This window comes from Eurytemora carolleeae, unplaced genomic scaffold (genome assembly GCF_000591075.1).
Source record: "Eurytemora carolleeae unplaced genomic scaffold, Eaff_2.0 scaffold623, whole genome shotgun sequence".
Lineage (NCBI taxonomy): Eukaryota > Metazoa > Arthropoda > Copepoda > Calanoida > Temoridae > Eurytemora > Eurytemora carolleeae.
In genome coordinates this window covers 108,042-127,528 of record NW_019397006.1, presented here as the reverse complement: position 1 = coordinate 127,528, position 19,487 = coordinate 108,042, and the positions used below count along the sequence as shown (strand labels likewise).

The following is a 19,487-nucleotide window of genomic DNA, read 5'->3' as shown; positions in this document are numbered from 1 at the left end:
AATATGCTTTTACTTCAAATGAATTATTTTCCAGTATAGAGGAGTTTTACTCACAGTATGGCGACTTTTTCTGCAATTCGCAAAGTTGTACCGTAATGTTTTGCAAATATTTTTTAGCGCTTTAAAAAGAAACATATTTACCTTTACTTGTCCTTAACTCTAAAGTTCTAACCCATTAGTCATTCTTTACTCTAAACCTTTCTTTAATCTTTACTCTGAACCATAAGTTATTCTGAACTTACAGCCTTTCCTTATCCTTTACTCTGGACCATAAGTAATTCTTTACTCTAAATCTTCCCTTATTCTTTCGTAATGGATAAGGAAAGGTTTATAGTAAAGAATAACGAATGATAGAAATTTTGGCTTTGCTTCCAAGCGCTCGCTAACTGGCGGGAGAAAAAATACAAAATACTTCAAGTAAGAATATATATCCCTAAACCCCCCTCCTAAAAAAAATAACATGAAGTTTTCAATCAAACTACCTGTAAGAGCTCCATCAGACAGGAATCAGAATTGTTGACACTTTGAAATCCCACTGGGCTGCTTTGTTCTACAGAGCTCATGCCAGTCAGAGGGTTTATTTCATCAATAGAACTGTCATGTTTGCTGTTTTTATGCTGCTCCACAGATTTGAGAAGGTTTGCCTCTAAAAGATGCATCTGCTTCTGCGACTCATTTCCACCGCTTTGTTTTGCAGGATTTACAGGGATTATTGGATTATCAAGATCAATGGGCTCTATGGTATCAGTTGTCTGGACAGTGTTCTCCAAAGCTACTTCAGGATTTATTGTTTTGATAGGATTAATCAGTACTTCTGGTTTGACTTGATTCATAGGATTAATCTGAGCTTCCGGATTGATTTGCTTAAAAGGTTTTTCCTGAACTTCCGAATTTACTGGTTTGCTTTGAATTTTCTGAACTTCAGGATTAACCATCTTGAAAGAATTAAACAATGCTTCATCATTAAATGATTGCTTTTGATTTAATTCTTTTCCAAAACCAATCTTAGCTTCAGGACTTGTAAGCTTAAAAGCATTATTCTGAACCTTTGTAATAACTAGCTTCACTGGGTTAATCTGAACTTTAGGATTAGCAAGCTTTACCGGGTTAATCTGAACTTCAGGATTAACTAGCTTCATTGGGTTAATCTGAAGTTCAGGGTCAACTGGATTCACGGGAATATTCTGAACTTTGGGTTTGGCTAACATGACAGATTTAATCAGAACTTCAGAATTTTCCACTTTTATTGGATTTTTCTTCAACTCTTTTGGATTATTCAGATAAGCTGTGTTCCTAAGATCTCCTGGATTCTTCAGATCTCCTGGATTATTCAGTCCTTCTGAATTCTTCAGATCTCCTGAATTTTTCCGTTCTTCTGAATTCTTCATATCTTCTGAATTCTTCAGATCTTCTGAATTTTTCCGTTCTCCTGAATTCTTCAGATCTTCTAGGTTCTTTAGATCTTCTGAATTCTTCAGATCTCCTTGGGTCTTCAGATCTCCTTGAGTCTTCAGATCTCCTTGAGTCTTCAGATCTCCTTGAGTCTTCAGATCTCCTTGGGTCTTCAGATCTTCTGGGTTCTTCAGATCTTCTGGGTTCTTTAGATCTCCTTGGGTCTTCAGATCTTCAAGGTTCTTTAGATCTTCTGAATTCTTCAGATCAGCTGTGTTCTTCGGATTTCCTTGGGACTTCAGATTTCCTTGGGTCTTCAGATCTCCTTGGGTCTTCAGATCTTCAAGGTTCTTCAGATCTTCTGAATTTTTCAGATATTCTGAATTCTTCAGATCTTCTGAATTCTTCAGATCAGCTGTGTTCTTCAGATCTTCTGGATTCTTTAGATCTCCTGGATTCTTCAGATCTCCTGGATTCTTCGGATCTCCTGAATTCTTCAGATCTCCTGAATTCTTCAGATCTCCTGAATTTTTCCGTTCTCCTGAATTCTTCAGATCTTCTAGGTTCTTTAGATCTTCTGAATTATTCAGATCAGCTGTGTTCTTCAGATCTCCTCGAGTCTTTAGACCTCCTTGGGTCTTCAGATCTTCTGGGTTCTTCAGATCTCCTTGGGTCTTCAGATCTTCAAGGTTCTTTAGATCTTCTGAATTCTTCAGATCAGCTGTGTTCTTCAGATCTCCTTGGGTCTTCAGACCTCCTTGGGTCTTCAGACCTCCTTGGGTCTTCAGATCTCCTAGGTTCTTCAGATCTCCTTGGGTCTTTAGATCTTCAAGGTTCTTTAGATCTTCTGAATTCTTCAGATTAGCTGTGTTCTTCAGATCTCCTTGGGTCTTCAGATCTCCTTGGGTCTTCAGATCTCCTGGGTTCTTCAGATCTCCTGGATTCTTCAGATCTCCTAGGTTTTCCAGATATCCTTCAACAAGCCATTATTTTTTTCTAATAAATTAAACCTAATTGTATCTTATGTCTCATGTCTTACTACTAAGATTTCTCCAGTTAGAAAAATGATCTTATTTGAAAAAAATTAATTGAACTTATTTTCGCTTTTTCAGTAAGATAAGCTTAGAAGGGAAACCAAGAGAAAATCACTAGGATGTTCCAAAAATAAACAAAAAAGAAGATTGAATTTATATCCCCATTTGAAAAGTTTCATGCAATTAAGTATGGTTTTAACTCTAAAATAAAAAACAATAAAGAAGAATGAATTTAGGTCACCATTTAAAACTTCCATACCATGGTATTTTATTGGATATCTAACCTTGGTCGACTTAACACACTCATTTTAAAAACCATATTATGAGGTTAGATTTAATTAGTGGCAAGATCTATATAACTAGGTATAGTTAGCTCAACAACTGTTTTCCCAATAAAGAAGGGGTTTAACTATCACTACACTTCATTTTCGGCTGTTAGTCTCTTATTCCACGAAGTTAATGATAACACTTACTAACCTGTATTAATGGGAAGAGAGATGCAGATTAGACCTTTCAGACATTCTTGACTCTTGTTATCCATGTTTTCAGTTCCCCAGACCAAGAACTTAATAATTACATTTGTTAACATGAAGTAAACTAACGATTCAAGTAGCTAAGAAGGCACATTTAAATACATTTTGAATTTAACTGAAACCCATCAATTTCCAGATTTGTTCAACCTTATTTAGAGGTTTGTGTTTCCAAGGTTTCGTGATTTTCAATAAATGTTAAGGAGGACAAATCTGGAACATATGTAGGGTTTCCAGCGAACAAAAACTTTGGAAAAAAGTGAAATTTCGCAAAAATTTTTGTTCATACTTCAAGCTTTTTCGCGAAAACGATGCGGAATGCGAAAGTTTGCATTTTGTTTTACCAACGAAAAATCCTAGACACATGCCTAATCCTTATCAAGAGAAGTGGCAGATAATTTTTTTTACATTTGAGAAACCTGAATTTATTTTTATAATAAAAATTACCTCTAACCATCCCATTCCCATATCCTTAGAACATGGGGGGGGGGGGGCTTGTAAAATAATGAAACATATATTTCTTATTCAACATAATGATGATTATTTGAATCTAAAACAATACCTTTGGCCCATCTTGTTGGCAGGTGCTGGATTCGAACTCTACTATCCTGCTTACAAACATATAAACATTTTCATCATAATCAATGTTTATATCAATAATACTCAGGACGTTGTTGAAAGTCACGTGAGGTTTCCATACAAATTTAAGGGGGGGGGGGGGGAGTAAATTCAAATGAGAAAGTGAAGAAACAAAAATGTTATATCATTTTTAATGTTTTGTTGTCAAGGGAAGATGTTGAATGGAATTGAACTTCTTTGCGGACAAATACCAGTATTTCTTTCGGATTTTTAGCTGGGAGGGTCAGTTCATTTGATTTAATTGAAGACGGTCCCTCAAAGGATATTAAAACTAAATATATTTATATTTCCTGTTGGATGAAGTTTTCATGAATACAGAACCCTCGGTGCACTTTTCAACAACTTTAAAGGCTTCCTCTCCCTAGAAAATACACTTTTATGTTTTAAATTTCACATTTTTAAATATTAAGTTCATATGAACCTCTCCATTCAATACTAACTGATCTCCCTTTGCCAGAAATGAATTTTAAAATACAAAATTTTTAAAAAATATTTTTACTGAAAAAAGAAATTATGAAATCAAATAAGTCACATCTAATAAAAGATACCCATTCTCATACATTGATAGTGGGATCATCTGCTAGCAGTAGGGCAATAGGATCAATTTCCTCCAAACCAGAGCAACAGATGCATTTATTGTATACACAGGTCACATCAGTCAACTTAACAATATAACAGGTTCATTTCAGAAAATAATCTTAACATATCAATTTAAAAAAGAAAAATATTAATCAAGCCTTAAGAGGTCGGACATCACATGCATAGCCCAAAGTAATTTAACTAGAAATGGCTAGTTGAACTACTCGGTACGTATCTTCTACAATTTGTCCAACAAACCATGGAAATGGATAGTCGACTCTAGCCGTCATGGATCTTTGAACTAATTTGCGGCATTAATTTGTAAATCCAATTTTGAAGAATTAATTCTAATTTATGTTAAAGCATTTTCAAATGTTGCATGTTTTTAACTTTCAAAATTGCCGGAGATCTGAAAACTTTCCTTCAGATTATAACAATTTTGGTTATTTAATAAATTTAAATCAGAACTCTACAATATTCGAATATTCAAACCTGTTCAAAGATGTGATGATCTAGATTTTTGACCAGCTGTCCGTTCAATACAATAGGTAGACTTCGGTAGGGAACTGAAACTGGCAACAGGTTGGATTCTAAACACATAATGTACAAAACATTTTTTTTTCAAATTTAGATAAATACAAGGCCAAATAAACATAAGAGTGAGACAACTTGAAATTTAGCTTTGGTTTCTGAAAGCTAATTAATTACAATGGAAAATGGAGTAAGAAATTTTCATACATTGAAGTCATAAAGCAGCAGTATGTACAATATTAAAATTGACGTTGCAACTTTTTTTCTCTGATCCATTATGCTGAATGCCTCCATTTTTGCATACTTAATCGGTATATTTCCGTCTTTGTAATTTCCGCCAATTCTCTTCCTGTCTATCACTATCAATTTTTAAACTGTCTTTAGGTGTTATCGATATTATACCAATTGCCAAGGATTTTTCATCTCACTCAAGTATAACTTTGTATTCATTACCTGTATTTGAAGTAATGATAAGCTTGTTCTTTTGGCAAGTAAGCAAACTCATCTTCTTGTGATAAACATGTATCTCCGCTTCCTTAACACATTTCTCCTCATTGGACAGGAACTCCTAAATTCAATAAGTATTATTTTTTACTTTAAAAATTTATTAATATCAATCAATTTATTTGTTTTTGTTTTGATGTCCTTAAATTAGAAGTAATCCTGGAATCATCAAAAGTTCCAACTAAGAAATTTTGAACAGTAGCAAATTCTCCAAAAAAGATTGCAGGAAAATATCGTTTACCATTCACCTGTAACTCAAGCTCTGATGCTAAAGAGGAACATGAAGTTTTACATTCGACATTCATATCAGTCGTCTGATAAGAAACAGCTATGCCATCAACAGGCTGAAGACCCTTTTCACCGTCCACTTCAGCCTGAAAAGGCTGAATGATAGGCTTTTCATGCCCGTCCAAATCAGATTGAGGACACTGTGGAGTAGATTCTTGTTCTAATACAATATCAGCTTCAATGTCCTGAACACCAGACTTCTGATCTAATTGAACTTGAGAATCTTGTTGCTGAATACTTTCCAGTTGCAGAATAGAATCTTCCTGATTATCTTTGTCTTCATGCTTCATGCTTAGATCCTGGTCTCCTTTCATCTCAGCTTGACAAGGAACAGGTTTCTGATTTTTTTTCACCAAGGAATCAGTTTTCACTAAATTAGGTTGTTGGGCTCTTGGAACTGTAGCTACTTTATCTACAGAAATTGGAGCAGCTTGAGCTTTCGCTTCAAGATTCAGGGAGCTGAAGTCCTGAACTGCGGACTTAATGCCATGATTCTGATCTAATCCAGATTTAATCCTCGGGCGGTCTTTTCTGGTTTCATTGACTTGATGCTTCTCAACAGATCTGGCTTCATCCTTTTGATCCTTTGGAGGGATATCATCTTGCGGCATGGAACCTTTCTTCTTACTCTTATTTTTCTTATTTTTCTTAGCTTCTGTTGGGAGACTTAAATATTAAAAAATCAAAAAGAAAACTTTCACAATCTTCATTTAAAGTGGTCTAATGACATTTATCATGCTACAAAACCAAAATTTAAAAGATTACCTGTAGCTACATTCCAGGCTAAAGCAGGCTCTGTTTACAGCTTTGTTGTTACTGCCACAGTCAGGACAATTCCAAAAGGCAGAAGTTGGTAAACTAAAACACAAAGTAGGATAAAAGAGGAATAATTTCAGTTGTTTGGGATGCCTAAGTGAGCTTCATGTTTCAAGTTCAGCACCAAAAAAAAAACAAGCAAGCTAGTTTAATAAAGATTTACCTTGAAGTTTGAGGCTGAGTGGATACAGGATCATTGTTTCTGGTTGCCACGTTCTTCCTAGAAGGTGGTGTAGTTTTAGGTTCTAGGTTTCTAGGAGGAACTCCTGATCTTGAATATGTTGGAGCATACCTCATGTTTGTGTACTTGGGATGCTGTGAATAGTGACCATAAGGTTCACGAGGTTTATAATAAGACCTCAACTGTCGATCTTTGTCCCTTTCTAGTTCAGAGCTAGGGTTCTGGGTACTGTTCCTAACAGGTACAGACCTTACTGCAGCAGCATTTGCAGCAGATACTTTACCGTCTTCATTCATTTTTCTGAAGCACAAACAAATAGAATAACAAAATAATTTACGAATTACCAAAAGACATTCTTAATAAATATCAATGAAATGCAGAAAATTTTAAAACAAAGATTGTACTGGATCTTTTTCAATATACAAATTAAACTTATTGCTATTATATTTACAGCAGAGATATGCTTGACTATTAAAATCCACGGTTTGGTTTGCTGGTCCAAGAATATAAACGAACTAGTGGAGGTCTCCCAGTATATCTTTCAATGTTTTCTGGCTTCCTTCATCAATTATCTAAAATTAAATACCTCAAAATCTGTACTAATTGACTTATATGATCCACTGGATCTTTTTCAACATGCACATTCTTACGCGGTCTGAGCGTTAAAGAATGAAAATTCTGCCTCTACAGTGTAAGAATAAGCATTCTTAAACGCTAGGAAGCGAACAATATTAAAATTGTTCCTCCTGAACCGTGTAATAATGGGAATTCTTACACGATAGGTTTACTACTATGAAACCGAACAGATAAGAGATAGGTTTGCTAATATGAAACCGAACAGCTATGATATAATATGAGATGCTAACTAAAGTAGGGTTTGTTGTGTACAAAACGAGTACATGACATAGACTAATTAACAAACATCTATCAGAAGGTATAATTAAGGCTCTATAAAATCAAGGTACTACAATGCGGACAAATAAATTTGGAAGACAAAATGAGACACATAAACTAATGTCCTTTTCTTATTTGCATTCCAACTACAAACTTTAAGTGTTAAATAAAAAACTTTTTAGGTTTACCTCTATTTGAACAGGCTTGACTGGCCAAAAGTCATTTTCAAACTTAGTGCTGAACACAGCTCTGATCTCCTGCAGAGATTGAAACCTTCCAACCTCGTCCGGAGTCAAGTAACCTAAAAAACATGAAAAATCAGTTTTGAATATCTTATACTGGATTGTCATGTAATTTTTATCTAACAAAAGTCAAGACAGCTTAATTGTGGCCCAAACTTTTTGTGACAAATTACAAAACCCAGATAGTTTTTATGACTGTTCAAAATTAAAAAAGAAAACCTGGAGCTGAAAACTTTAGAATGAGATATCCTTACTCCCGGTTACTTAATCTGTGTTTTCATTTGTCACACTTTTTATTTTCTTCTAAAACCACTGTTTCTTGGATATAAACCGGTTTTTTTAAATTAGAGAGTCTCTCCCGTTTCTGCATTTAATCTTAATCTTAATTTTTTACAAGATTAGGTTAGTCTCGAAAAAGAGAGGATCATGCATTAATCTTGATATCCACCATTCTAAAGTTTTCAGCTCTGGAAAATTGTTTGCTTCAAAGATTTTTTACTTTTTAGTTTTACAGGCATACATTTAAAAAATAAGGGTTCAAAAACAACATTGGAAATTTAAATTAGATTGGGGCGCTAAGCACTCCGGACGTGAAAAATCAGGTGTCTATTGGCTTGCCACTTTGTTTGTATCCAATAAACATAAACTCGGCTTAACCAAAAGGTCATAACTTTTTTGTGTTGACTCCATAAATCAAAAAAGTAAATTTAAAACTTTTGAAAATCCCGTCATGAAAAAGAAAATTAAACCAAATTATTTTTGATATATTCAAAAATGTACTGCAGGAAATCAGCTACAAAAAGCTAAAATTAAAATTTAACTTCAAAAATGCTGATCTTCTTAATTGCAACATGGATTTTCTTTCCAAATTTTTTTTTTTGGCAGAATCAATTTCTTTAGGAAAAGTATTTTCTAACTAAGAGGAGAGTACTAACTTAATGAAAGAAATTATATTAACAAATTTTTAAACAAATTTGTTATCATAATTAAGTTCAATTTAGATAAAAAAAATTACCTTTGGATTTCAAACGTATGCAGCCGCAGATAGCTTGGCCTGGAAGTTTAAGAAACTCGCTCTAAGAAGTCAATTACATCTTGAGAGTGTAATAAAAAATTCATTAGTAAGCTATGCTTTGTGCTAAGTAATGTGGGTTCGTTTTTTTGCTTATATTTTCTTACACGGTCTAAATTTGTCAATATGTAAGAAAAGCAATTGTTTTTGTTTTTTAATTTCTTTTTAAATTTTTACCACGAGAAAAAATGTCTGCAAAAAAAGAAACCAAAAACGAAGATGTTTTAGAGTCGTTTTTCTATCTTTTAAACGATTTCAATAAAAGCAAACAACGTAGAACTCTATGACGTGTTCCTTGAGGTAGTATAGCTGACTCAATTCTACCTGCTCTTCATTCCCATAGTCTACGAAGAAGACCTAAATAATAGTCATGATAATTGTCTTCAATCGGTGTCATATAAATAGGGCTAATTGATCGTTTGAACTAACGTTTATTTTAACTACTTTTAACAAAACTTAAACATTCAGAATAATTTTTTTTTCAATTTGACACATTTATCCGATTTTTTAAAATTAATTAAATCAAATTAAAATATTTTACAAAAATTCATGCAATGTTTAAAAAGGATTCTGTGGTTTAAAATGTTTCAGTTTCAGGTAGAAAATTAACGATAGCTCTATGCTTGAATTGAAATTTGGACACCTTATTTTTGTAGGTGACATGTGACTTAAACTGACAATATTATTATCTTAAGATCAATTCAAACCCAGGACCTTTTCAATAAGTTAACCCCCTACCCCCAATCGTTTGCTTTGCGATAACTCAAAAAGTATTTTAGCTAGGAAGCCGAATTTACTAAATAATCTTACTTTCCTAACTTACACATGTCCATCACTTAAGGCTAAAAGCTGGGCTTATATGCCTTATTTATCCTATACCAGACTTAATCTATATCCAGACCTACTTCCAGTCACTGGATTTCAACATTTTGTAGCTCTTTGGAAAGCCGTTAACAATAGCAACCAAATTGCACAATTTTTGCAATAAAATTTTGCAAAAATTTTTGCACAGACACAGTTAAAGGGAATTTGAACATTTTTTGTTTTCTTCAATACACATAAAGGTTTTAAAAATTTTGCAAATGTTTTTGCACATTTAAATTCGCTGGGTCAAGGGCTTTTAAAAAATATGATATTTGTTGCAATTTGCGCATTTTTTGCTTAAATATTGGACTTTGCAATAAATATGTGAATTTTTGCAAATTTTCCATTTGTTTGCAGATTATTGAAGTAGAGTCTAAGGGCTTTTCAAAAAACGTATCAAATGTTATAGATTTGTATCACAATAAAAAATAGAGGAGGGGGGGGGGGGGGTCAGGGGAACCAGACATCAGGATAAATAAGGTTAAGTCAAGGATAATCTATCTTCTATATATCAAGTTGTTATCTCTGTTTGTCTGTCTGTCTGTTAGTTTTTCCGATCAGAACTAAGTAACCCCTTCTTAATATGCTTCAAATTTGGATCGAGGAACCCGGAAGACCCACGGAAATGTTCTTAGCTTAGTTTTGAGTTTGTCGACTTTAAGTGCGGGTAAACGGTGGGAGTAACTTTTAGTAACCTAGGCAGTGCTGGGTTCCCAAGCTAGTCTATATATATGAACTTGTAATCTTTATTTGTCTTTCCGTTTGTTTGTCCGATCATAACTAGAACCCCTTAACCAATTTGCCTCAAATATTGATTGGGGAACTCGGAAGAACTTTTTGAGATTCTAAGTTGAGTGGGTTGACTTTTATCGGGAGTATTAGCTAAATCATTATAATCTACGACCAAGTGGGGGTTAGCAGCAGGAATAACGCTGCGTTATCAAGCTAGTGAAATATGAAAACCTTGATGAGCGCTCCCATTTTCTTCTTAACCATAGCTCTACAAATAATGAAATATTTAGTTAATTGACTTTTCAGTGATTCATTATAAACCAGAAAAAAAATCAAGTCAGGGTTCCAGGTTTTAGTGAAAAGCTTGTTGTTAAAAATTAATACCATAATAAAACACAAGAAATCTACTTAGTATGTGAAGTTCTATTAATTATTTCATTAAAAAAGCTAAATTTTCCCTGTAGTAATCTGAAGCACCATATGGTGCTGCAATAATGTCACCACTCTCAATATCGTCCATATGCTCTATACTGTATTGTTCCCTGCAAACATGGAAAATTTATGTCTATTAAAAAAAACTGTTAGTACTGTTATGTATCAACCATGAAATGTCTTTCAGTTTAACCAACCAACCAACCAACCAACCAACCAACCAACCAACCAACCAACCAACCAACTTTAAAGAGAAAATGTTCACATTTAACATAAAAGATGGGCGCGAAGCGCCTCAAAAACCTAGTGTTCTAAAAGACATCGAGGGAAATAAAGAAAAAGAAAAAATAAACTAGTTTAAAATCATTTCGTTAATAAGGTAAAAATCTAGGCTGTGTAAATAGCAAGTGTTTGCAATCATGTTTGTCCCCTCTCTGTGCTGGAGAGTGGCTGTCCATGCCCAAATCTTCAGCAATCTCTATGACTCGTCCAAAACTACAGTTTTCTTGCTATGTTTCTTTAATCCCATATTTTCTTTGCTGGAAACCCTGCTTCCAACTAGAATTTTAAAATTTCAAAATTCTAGTTGCAAACAGGGTTTCCAGAAAAAGAAAATATGGGATTAAAGAAACATAGTAAGAATTAAAGAAACATAGTAAGAAAACTGTAGTTTTGGACGAGTCATCAGTCCCACCCCCCCTTTCCCTTCAAAAAGAATTACCTGGAGAAACTAGATGTGTTGTAGAACATTTTTATCTCAACCATCATATCGTCTGAACAGTATTGCGCTGATGGAACTATGCAATGTATTTAAGGACCCCTTTAGAAGATATTTAAGGGGTTAAGTTAATCGCATTTTTTTTCCAAACAAACAAACTTTATTATCGACACAATTGTTAAACTCATATTTCTTTCGTTACTTTATTTTACTTATGGTTATTGGGGGTTCTCACGTGACTGTGCAATGCTGGAAGTAATAAATGAGAGTTTAAAAAGGAATAAGTACTTTTACTTTCCAGCGCATTCAACCTTTGTAACTTAGTAATGTCTTCAGATTAAAAAGGATTAAGGTTTAGGGCGGAGCACTCCACCCCTAGCCCCTTCATGTACACCATTTTATCAATAAGTATACGTGCAAAGTGTGGATGTCATTTTCTAAGCTTTTTTTCACGGAAATATTATGAAGAAGTTTAAAGTTGAGAATAATTATACTACTTAGAACACTTGGGTGTGTTTTATCCAAATCATATCAAAATAACTTAACTTAACAGTCTTAGCACCTTATTTTTCAGTTAAATTGCTTAGACATCGACTGATGCACTTCAATGAACATACTTAATTCAGTTAAGATCAATAGGAATAAACTTACATTCACGCATTAATAAAAGGGCTTGTATTTTATTTGATATGATCATGATCTAAAATTTTAACATCACTAGAATATAAGGTAAAATGTTTCTTTTCCAACTTAAACTTCACAGTCAGCATTTATATGGTCTGTGGAGATTCTTTTTACCTAAAGCTCCTGTATGCTTCGCGTCTTTCAGCTGAAACCAAACTTTCTTCGGATCTACTATGTCCTTAACAGTATAAAATTTAATAAGATCCAATATGTATGTGCAAAATAGTAGGTATATACCTGAACCAGAATGGGAGCAGTTCCTAAGTTCTTTACCGCTTCAGAAAAAAAAATCAAGTTATAAAATGAACTTTCGAAAATGCAAAAAAAAAAGCGCAAGAACGATTCAGGAAACTTATAAATTATTAAATTAATTGATTAAATTTTTACAGTAAAGAAATTTGATGTGCGTAGTTATGTATTTTTTTCCTGGTGGAACAGTTAAGACTGGAATCCTTCTTTGATCTCCTGAACTACCAGGGGTAAAATTAAGTGTTCACTAGCCAAGGCTAAATTCTTGATAAAGGAAACATGAAATTTCCTGATAACCATATCAGGATTATCAATTTTTGATTTTCACCCCCATGTCAGCGGATAAAAAACTATACATAAATTTGTCATGTTGAATTGATAATGAAATAAAAACTATGACTAAAAAGTACATAGACTCAAGAATAAAAAAACAATTTTAAACAAGAGAATAAGTTTGGGAAACCTTAGATATTAAATTATAATTAATTTATTCCTTTAAAAATTTTCCTTCAACTTCTACACCCTTGCCTGCACATTTGCTGGAAGAATAGTATAGTTCCTGATGTTTAATCCCCGGCTCAACTTCATATGCCAAAGAACACTTAATAGAATTAACATGGCAAAATGCTATTTATAATTTAAATTTTATCAAAATAATAGTATTCTCTGTATTCCATGACCTGACTTGAAAGATATTTTACATACATTAAGCGTTTTAAATCCTTTTCATCCCAAAGACAGATTGTGTTTTCCATTGACATACATTATTAAAACTATTTATTAAATATAAAATTGTTACCTGGGAGTTAATCTTGTCGATAAAATGAAAAGCCTTTTTGGTGGGAACAAGATCTAATCACAAAATATTCAATAACAATCAAGATATTCTAGTAAAGTAAAATAATTAGGTTTTCATTGTAAATTTATTTGACCGTAACGAGGAGCAGGCCTAGTTCTAAATGGCACCCTTAAACCTTGATTTTATCAATATGTGAAAGATTTTGCCGTTTTCAAGATTAAAATTCTTGTACTTGGTTCGTTGCTTCTGCAGCAGAAATACACAGTCACTATTGTGAGGAAAATAATCAGATTTTGAATTTTTAATTTGAACTTGTTACAAAGTTTTTAAGGGTACTGTTTTAAATCGAACATGCCTCTCAACATAAAAAAAATAGGGCCACTTGAAATAACTCTAAGACTAGAGTTCCTTTAAGTTAAGTTTTCTTTGCTGAAAACCGTGCATGCGTGTAATTCAAAGATTATTACAAATTTTCTTTCATTTTAATCAGTTTTGCTGAAATTTAATTGACCCTTCAAACTCAGTAAGTTTATAACAATTTCTCATCAGTCAACATCTTAAGCAAATGTGTTTTTTTGTTTGTTTTTTTAATCTGACTCTGTGGATCAGCATAATTTAGCAAATAAATATATTTGTGAAAATTCATTTTTACGTAAGTTAAGATAAAAATTTTTTAATTATATTATTTTTATACCTTTCGGGTAACTGATGGTTTACCTGTTGAGATATGAGACATAATCTTTGTTATATATCCTAAAATATGAATCTTTAGTCATATGAATTAATTAAATAATTAATATAATTATTAGTACATATGAACTTAAAATACCTTGAGTATTCAGTGCTTCTATGCAGAAATGAACAGGAACACCAAACTGAGCCAAGTTTATTTTTCTATACTGATCCGCAAACATATTTTCCTTTAAAATTATCTTATTACATTGTGAAGCAATGGTTACTATAGAAGCTACAGAACTGAGTTGGCAATTTTTTTACGATTGAATTGAGCTTTAAATCAATTCAGTGCCTCAAGGAATGAAGCAATGGTTACTATAGATAAAGCTACAGAACTGATTTGGCAATTTTTTTATGTTTGAATTGAATTTTAAATTAATTCAGTGCCTCAGGGAATAATGCAATTGGTTACTATAGATAAAGCTACAGAACTGAGTTGGCAATTTTTTTTTATGTTTGAATTGAATTTTAAATTAATTCAGTGCCACAAGGATCGTAACAAGAAGAAAGGAGTATTAATTAATAAGAAGAAAGGAAAATCTAAATATCACCAAATATAACCTATCATTTTCAAGTTAAGTTATTTATAATATTTAATTCTATGACATAAAATGTGTAAAGCACCCAACCTGTATTCCATTTGAATGAACAGCAAACGTTTTCATGCACCGAGTAAAGGTTAAAAGATCTAATTCATTATTTTCTGACATCCTGAATAGGTTAAGGTCAAAACTTGTAAATGTTTCTTCTATAGGAAACATCTCAAATACATAGCAATTTGGGAAATTTCCGAAATTCCTAGACATTTGGGGAATTCCTTTTAATCTCCTAAAATATAATTGCGGAAAGTTTAATAATTAAAATAACAGAACATCAGAATTTCAAACCGGATACTGATAAAAAATGTAACGTCTGTAACGGTCATACCCCCCAAAAAAAACTAAGTTTTAACCAATGACCAAACTTATAGAATTCAATTAGAATTTTATGGACAGCACGGCTCAATCAGAGTTATAAATCAATATCATGTAGAAATAGCAATATATCTATGGAAAATATTTGTGATTATGAGGATAATATTTTCCAATTTAGATTAATTAATCTTGGAAAATATTTCACTTCAAAGATTTGTGAAAATTACCTAAAAAGTGATTAAAGTGGGTAACTTCGATAAAGTCTTAATTTTTACATCTAAGAATTGAAATGGTATTCATAACTGCCACAATGAACCACTATGGTAGAAGAGGAGGTCAATACTTAAATTCGGGGTTAATCACAATTACACTGAATCAAGAATAATTTGACAGGGTCACTTATAAATTTTTTTAAAAACTAGAGAAAATGATGTTCCCTTTAACAACCTATATTCCTGGTAGTAAAAACTACTGTAGGTATTTGAATGCTTGGATGAGAACCCGGAAATAATGAAAAAATAAGATCAACTGAAGAAACTCAACTTAAACTCGATAGAGAACAAGAGAACCGAACCAGAGAACCAGAGAACTAGAGAAAACTTAAAACTAGAGAACTAGAGAACCAGAGAACTAGAAAACTAGGGAACTAGAAAACTAGAGGACTAGAGAACAAGAGAACAAGAGAAATAGAGAACTAGAGAACTAGATAATAGAGGATAAGAGAACTAGAGAACCAGAGAACCAGAGAACAAGAGAACAAGAGAACCAGAGAACTAGAGAACCAGAAGACTAGAGGAACCAGAGAACCAGAGAACTAGAGAACTAGAGAACTAGAGAACTAGAGAACTAGAGAACTAGAGAACTATAGAACCAAAGAACTAGAGAACTAGATAATAGAGAACTAGAGAACTAGAGAACCAGAGAACCAGAGAACCAGAAAACTAGAGAAAACTTAAAACTAGAGAACTAGAGAACCAGAGAACTAGAAAACTAGGGAACTAGAAAACTAGGGAACTAGAAAACTAGAGGACTAGAGAACTAGATAATAGAGAACAAGAGAACAAGAGAAATAGAGAACTAGAGAACTAGATAATAGAGGATAAGAGAACTAGAGAACTAGAGAACCAGAGAACCAGAGAACAAGAGAACCAGAGAACAAGAGAACCAGAGTACCAGAGATCTAGAGAACAAGAGAACCAGAGAACTAGAGAACTAGAAAACTAGAGGAACCAGAGAACCAGAGAACTATAGAACTAATGAACTAGATAATAGAGAACTAGAGAACTAGATAATAGAGAACTAGAGAACTAGAGAACTAGAGAACTAGAGAACTAGAGAACTAGAGAACCAAAGAACTAGAGAACTAGATAATAGAGAACTAGATAATAAAGAACTAGAGAACCAGAGAATCAGAGAACCAGAGAACCAGAGAACCAGAGAACCAGAGAACTAGAGAACTAAAGAGCGTTGATTCTAATTTTAAAACTGTTTAAATCGGTGAGGCCGTTTAACAACCAAACAATTAAGTTATAATTAGAAAGAGTGGAGTGTAGATTTAGGATCTAATATAATTAAAAATAGCGTGGTACAGGGGTTGCACACTCAATTAAAAGAAAGTTATTATTAAACTAAAAATGAAAAGATTTACAGACAAACGGAAGAAACCTGAGAGGATGTTCTCAGATCTGATAAAGAGACAGATAGAAAAATAGATGAACAGACAGACAGATAGATAGACAGAGAAACAGATAGACAAATTCACATATAGATAAACAGAGAGACAGATAAGATATATAAACAGCTAGATAAAAAGATAGATAGACTGACATGCAGATAGATATACAGATGGATAGACAGATAGCTAGACATATAGCTAATCATATAGCTAGACATATAGCTAGACAGATAGACACATAGCTAGACAGATAGCTAGACAGTTAGCTAGACAGATAGCTAGATAGATAGACAGATAGACAGATAGATAAACATATTCTCAAATGAATACTTCTGGAACATATTCTCAAATGAACACTTCTGGGATCTCGAAAATTATGAATGAATTTTGATTGTCAATTGAAACATTAATCAATCTAATATTATTTAGAATGCAGAAAATAAGTTAAACTAACTTCATTTTGACGAGATTTTTTTTTTGAAATTTTCATGAGAAATTTGCTGAAATGAGTGAAAATTTAAAAAACGGGAAAAAAACCGGTATATTTCCAGGATAAAAATCCGTACAATCCGTACAATTTGAAAAAAAATCCGTACAATCCGTACAATTTTAGGGTTAAAAGATAAAAAATCCGTACAATCCGTACATTTTGGCCACCCTGAATTGGTTAAAACTAAATATTCCAGGTTTGGAAATGGTTAAAACTAAATGTATTAGGTTCAGAAATGGTTTTAACTGAATATTCTAAGTTGGAAAGTGGTTTAAACGCAATACTTTACTTTGGGAAGTGGTTTCTCATTAAAGTAAATGTTCTAGGTTGGGAAGTGGTTCAAACTGAATATTCTAGGATAGAAAGTGAAAGTAAATGTTCTAGGTTGGGAAGTGGTTTAAACTAAATGTTCTTGGTTGGGAAGTGGTTCAAACTGAATATTCTAGGATGGGAAGTGAAAGTAAATGTTCTAGGTTGGGAAGTGGTTTAAACTAAATGCTCTTGGTTGGGAAGTGGTTCAAACTAAATGTTCTTGGTTGGAAAGTGGTTTAAACTGAATATTCTAGGATGGGAAGTGGTTTAATCACAAAAATTATCTTTTGGAAATGGTTTTAACTAAATGTTCTAGGTAGGAAGAGAACTCAAGAAACTGAGTGTTCTAGATTAACCAATTAATACCGATCAGCCCCCCTGTCGAAAGAATTACATGAATTTTTTAGAAATTTATGCTTTCATAATTTTTTGCTAAATGCTAAATGCATAGCAAAAAACTTTTTTTCGCGTCTTTATCGACGCATTCGGAATAACCTATTATGGCACATGTCTATACAGTGCACAGTGTACAGCCTAGATTGTACAAATTATTCATTGTACAATGTAAAAAGAAGTGTACGGTGTGCAGTTTGAAATGTGCAATGTTAAGAGTTAGGTGTACAGTTTGCATTATTTAGCAAGTGAAGTGTACAGTATACAATACATATTGCAGTGTTTAGCGTGTGCAATGCAGAATACAGTGTTATAAATTTGACGTACTCAGTTTGCCGTTTGAAGTTTGGCAGTGTTGCAGTATGCAGTTTGGAAGGTGCAGTGTACAGTGTGCAGTATGCAGTGTGCCGTGTGCCGTGATCAATGTACAGTTTACAGTGTAAAGTGTGCAGCATTCAGTGTACACTGCATTTTGCAATGTTAAATGTTTAGTGTGCAGTGTAAAATGTTTAGTGTGCAGTGTACAGTGTAAAGTGTGCAGCAATCAATTTGCAGTGTACACTGCAGTGTGCAGTGTGCACTGCATTGTAGTGTTTTGTGCAGCATTCAGTGTACAGTTTACAGTGCACAATGTTCAGTGAACAGTGTGCAGTGTACAATGTACAGTTTGAAGTGTGCGGCATACAGTGTGAAGTGTGCAGCATACAGTATACACTGTGAAGTTTGCAGCATACAGTGTAAAGTGTGCAGCATGCAGTGTATTTTGTGAAGTGTGTAGCATACAGTATAAAGTGTAAATTGTACCGTGTACAATGTGTACTGTGCAGTACATAATGTAACGTTTGCAGTGTTCTGGGCGCAGAGTCTTATATGTAAAAAAGTAAGATTTTATTATATTTTTAGCTTACCACCCAATGTAACTTTTAATGTAATTTTTTACGAATTTTATTGAGATATTTTCCAGAAGGAACAGTTAGGATATTAATCTTAATTATTCTGAGACCTGGAAAGTCTGCAGAATGATGCTTGTGGTCAAAACGATTGAAACCAATTTTTTATTGCAACTGACATGACCCTGTTGAGGTAAGATTGCTCATTGCCAAATATTCTTTGTTAAGGACTATGGAACATCGTTGATTGGAAACCCCGCTAACACATGTTATCCTGCTGGCTTTATATTGTTAAGCTCAATCTTTGTTACATAATTTGAGAATGTTAACCAGAGCAGACGATATTCATACAATGAGATTAGACATTATTTACAGAGTTATTTGGCCAATAAATCCAGCAAGAAGGCATCTTTTATCATTATTTTATTTTATATTTAATATTCTATGTTAAAAATAATAAAGGATCGTAATTAGAGTTTTAAATCCCCCCGTATTTCTCTCTGTTTCCAGATAAAACAAAGGAAATCCTGGATCACCGTACATTCGGGACAAGAGAAACGGACGACATGCCAAGCTCAGCCGAATCTTTAAGGTTCATAGATCAACAGTCAAGATTAAAAAGTTTTAAAAATCTGCCAATTTACGGTAAATAGAACGCAAAAAGGGCTGGTTGAAAACTTCAGTTTAAAGCTTAAATTGTTAGCAGACTGGCAACATGAAGCGCTCTACGAGTCCAGTATAAACCAAAAATCGAACAATTATAAAGATATTATATTGAAAAAGAAAGAGAAAAAAATGCCTAATCGTGACTCACCTGTTAAGTGTTAGAAAACCGGTCTGCTGGAAGATACAAGAACTATTTACATGAAGAAATATAATAAATATTTCACAGATGATA

The 19,487-nt window shown here is 33.2% G+C and overlaps 2 protein-coding genes across 10 annotated transcripts in view; both read right to left on the bottom strand.

Annotated features, from left to right (window-relative positions):
- Nucleotides 1-6,790, bottom strand: part of LOC111711044 (uncharacterized) — a 17,340-nt gene extending 10,550 nt beyond the window's left edge. For 6 of the 9 annotated variants that reach the window (XM_023485276.1, XM_023485277.1, XM_023485278.1 and 3 more), the window contains exons 1-10: nucleotides 6,477-6,790; nucleotides 6,263-6,355; nucleotides 5,458-6,163; nucleotides 5,159-5,273; nucleotides 4,667-4,764; nucleotides 4,156-4,257; nucleotides 3,886-3,956; nucleotides 3,519-3,564; nucleotides 2,904-2,991; nucleotides 483-2,365 (exon numbers count right to left, since the gene is read on the bottom strand). In XM_023485276.1, coding sequence (XP_023341044.1) covers nucleotides 483-2,365; nucleotides 2,904-2,991; nucleotides 3,519-3,564; nucleotides 3,886-3,956; nucleotides 4,156-4,257; nucleotides 4,667-4,764; nucleotides 5,159-5,273; nucleotides 5,458-6,163; nucleotides 6,263-6,355; nucleotides 6,477-6,790 — 3,516 coding nt within the window. The remainder of the gene's footprint in view (nucleotides 1-482; nucleotides 2,366-2,903; nucleotides 2,992-3,518; nucleotides 3,565-3,885; nucleotides 3,957-4,155; nucleotides 4,258-4,666; nucleotides 4,765-5,158; nucleotides 5,274-5,457; nucleotides 6,164-6,262; nucleotides 6,356-6,476) is intronic. The other 3 variants (XM_023485280.1, XM_023485284.1, XM_023485281.1) reach the window with 3 other exon arrangements.
- Nucleotides 6,790-19,487, bottom strand: LOC111711047 (tudor domain-containing protein 5). Its single transcript, XM_023485286.1, has 16 exons — nucleotides 19,404-19,487; nucleotides 14,545-14,626; nucleotides 14,010-14,100; nucleotides 13,898-13,933; nucleotides 13,181-13,233; nucleotides 12,910-12,982; nucleotides 12,559-12,597; nucleotides 12,370-12,407; nucleotides 12,247-12,310; nucleotides 11,452-11,503; nucleotides 10,757-10,840; nucleotides 10,530-10,566; nucleotides 8,997-9,059; nucleotides 8,646-8,706; nucleotides 7,577-7,689; nucleotides 6,790-7,066 (listed from the first exon to the last, which is right to left on the bottom strand). Exons 2-16 carry the CDS (start codon nucleotides 14,623-14,625, stop codon nucleotides 7,010-7,012), a joined length of 942 nt encoding a protein of 313 aa, XP_023341054.1. The 5' UTR covers nucleotide 14,626; nucleotides 19,404-19,487; the 3' UTR covers nucleotides 6,790-7,009.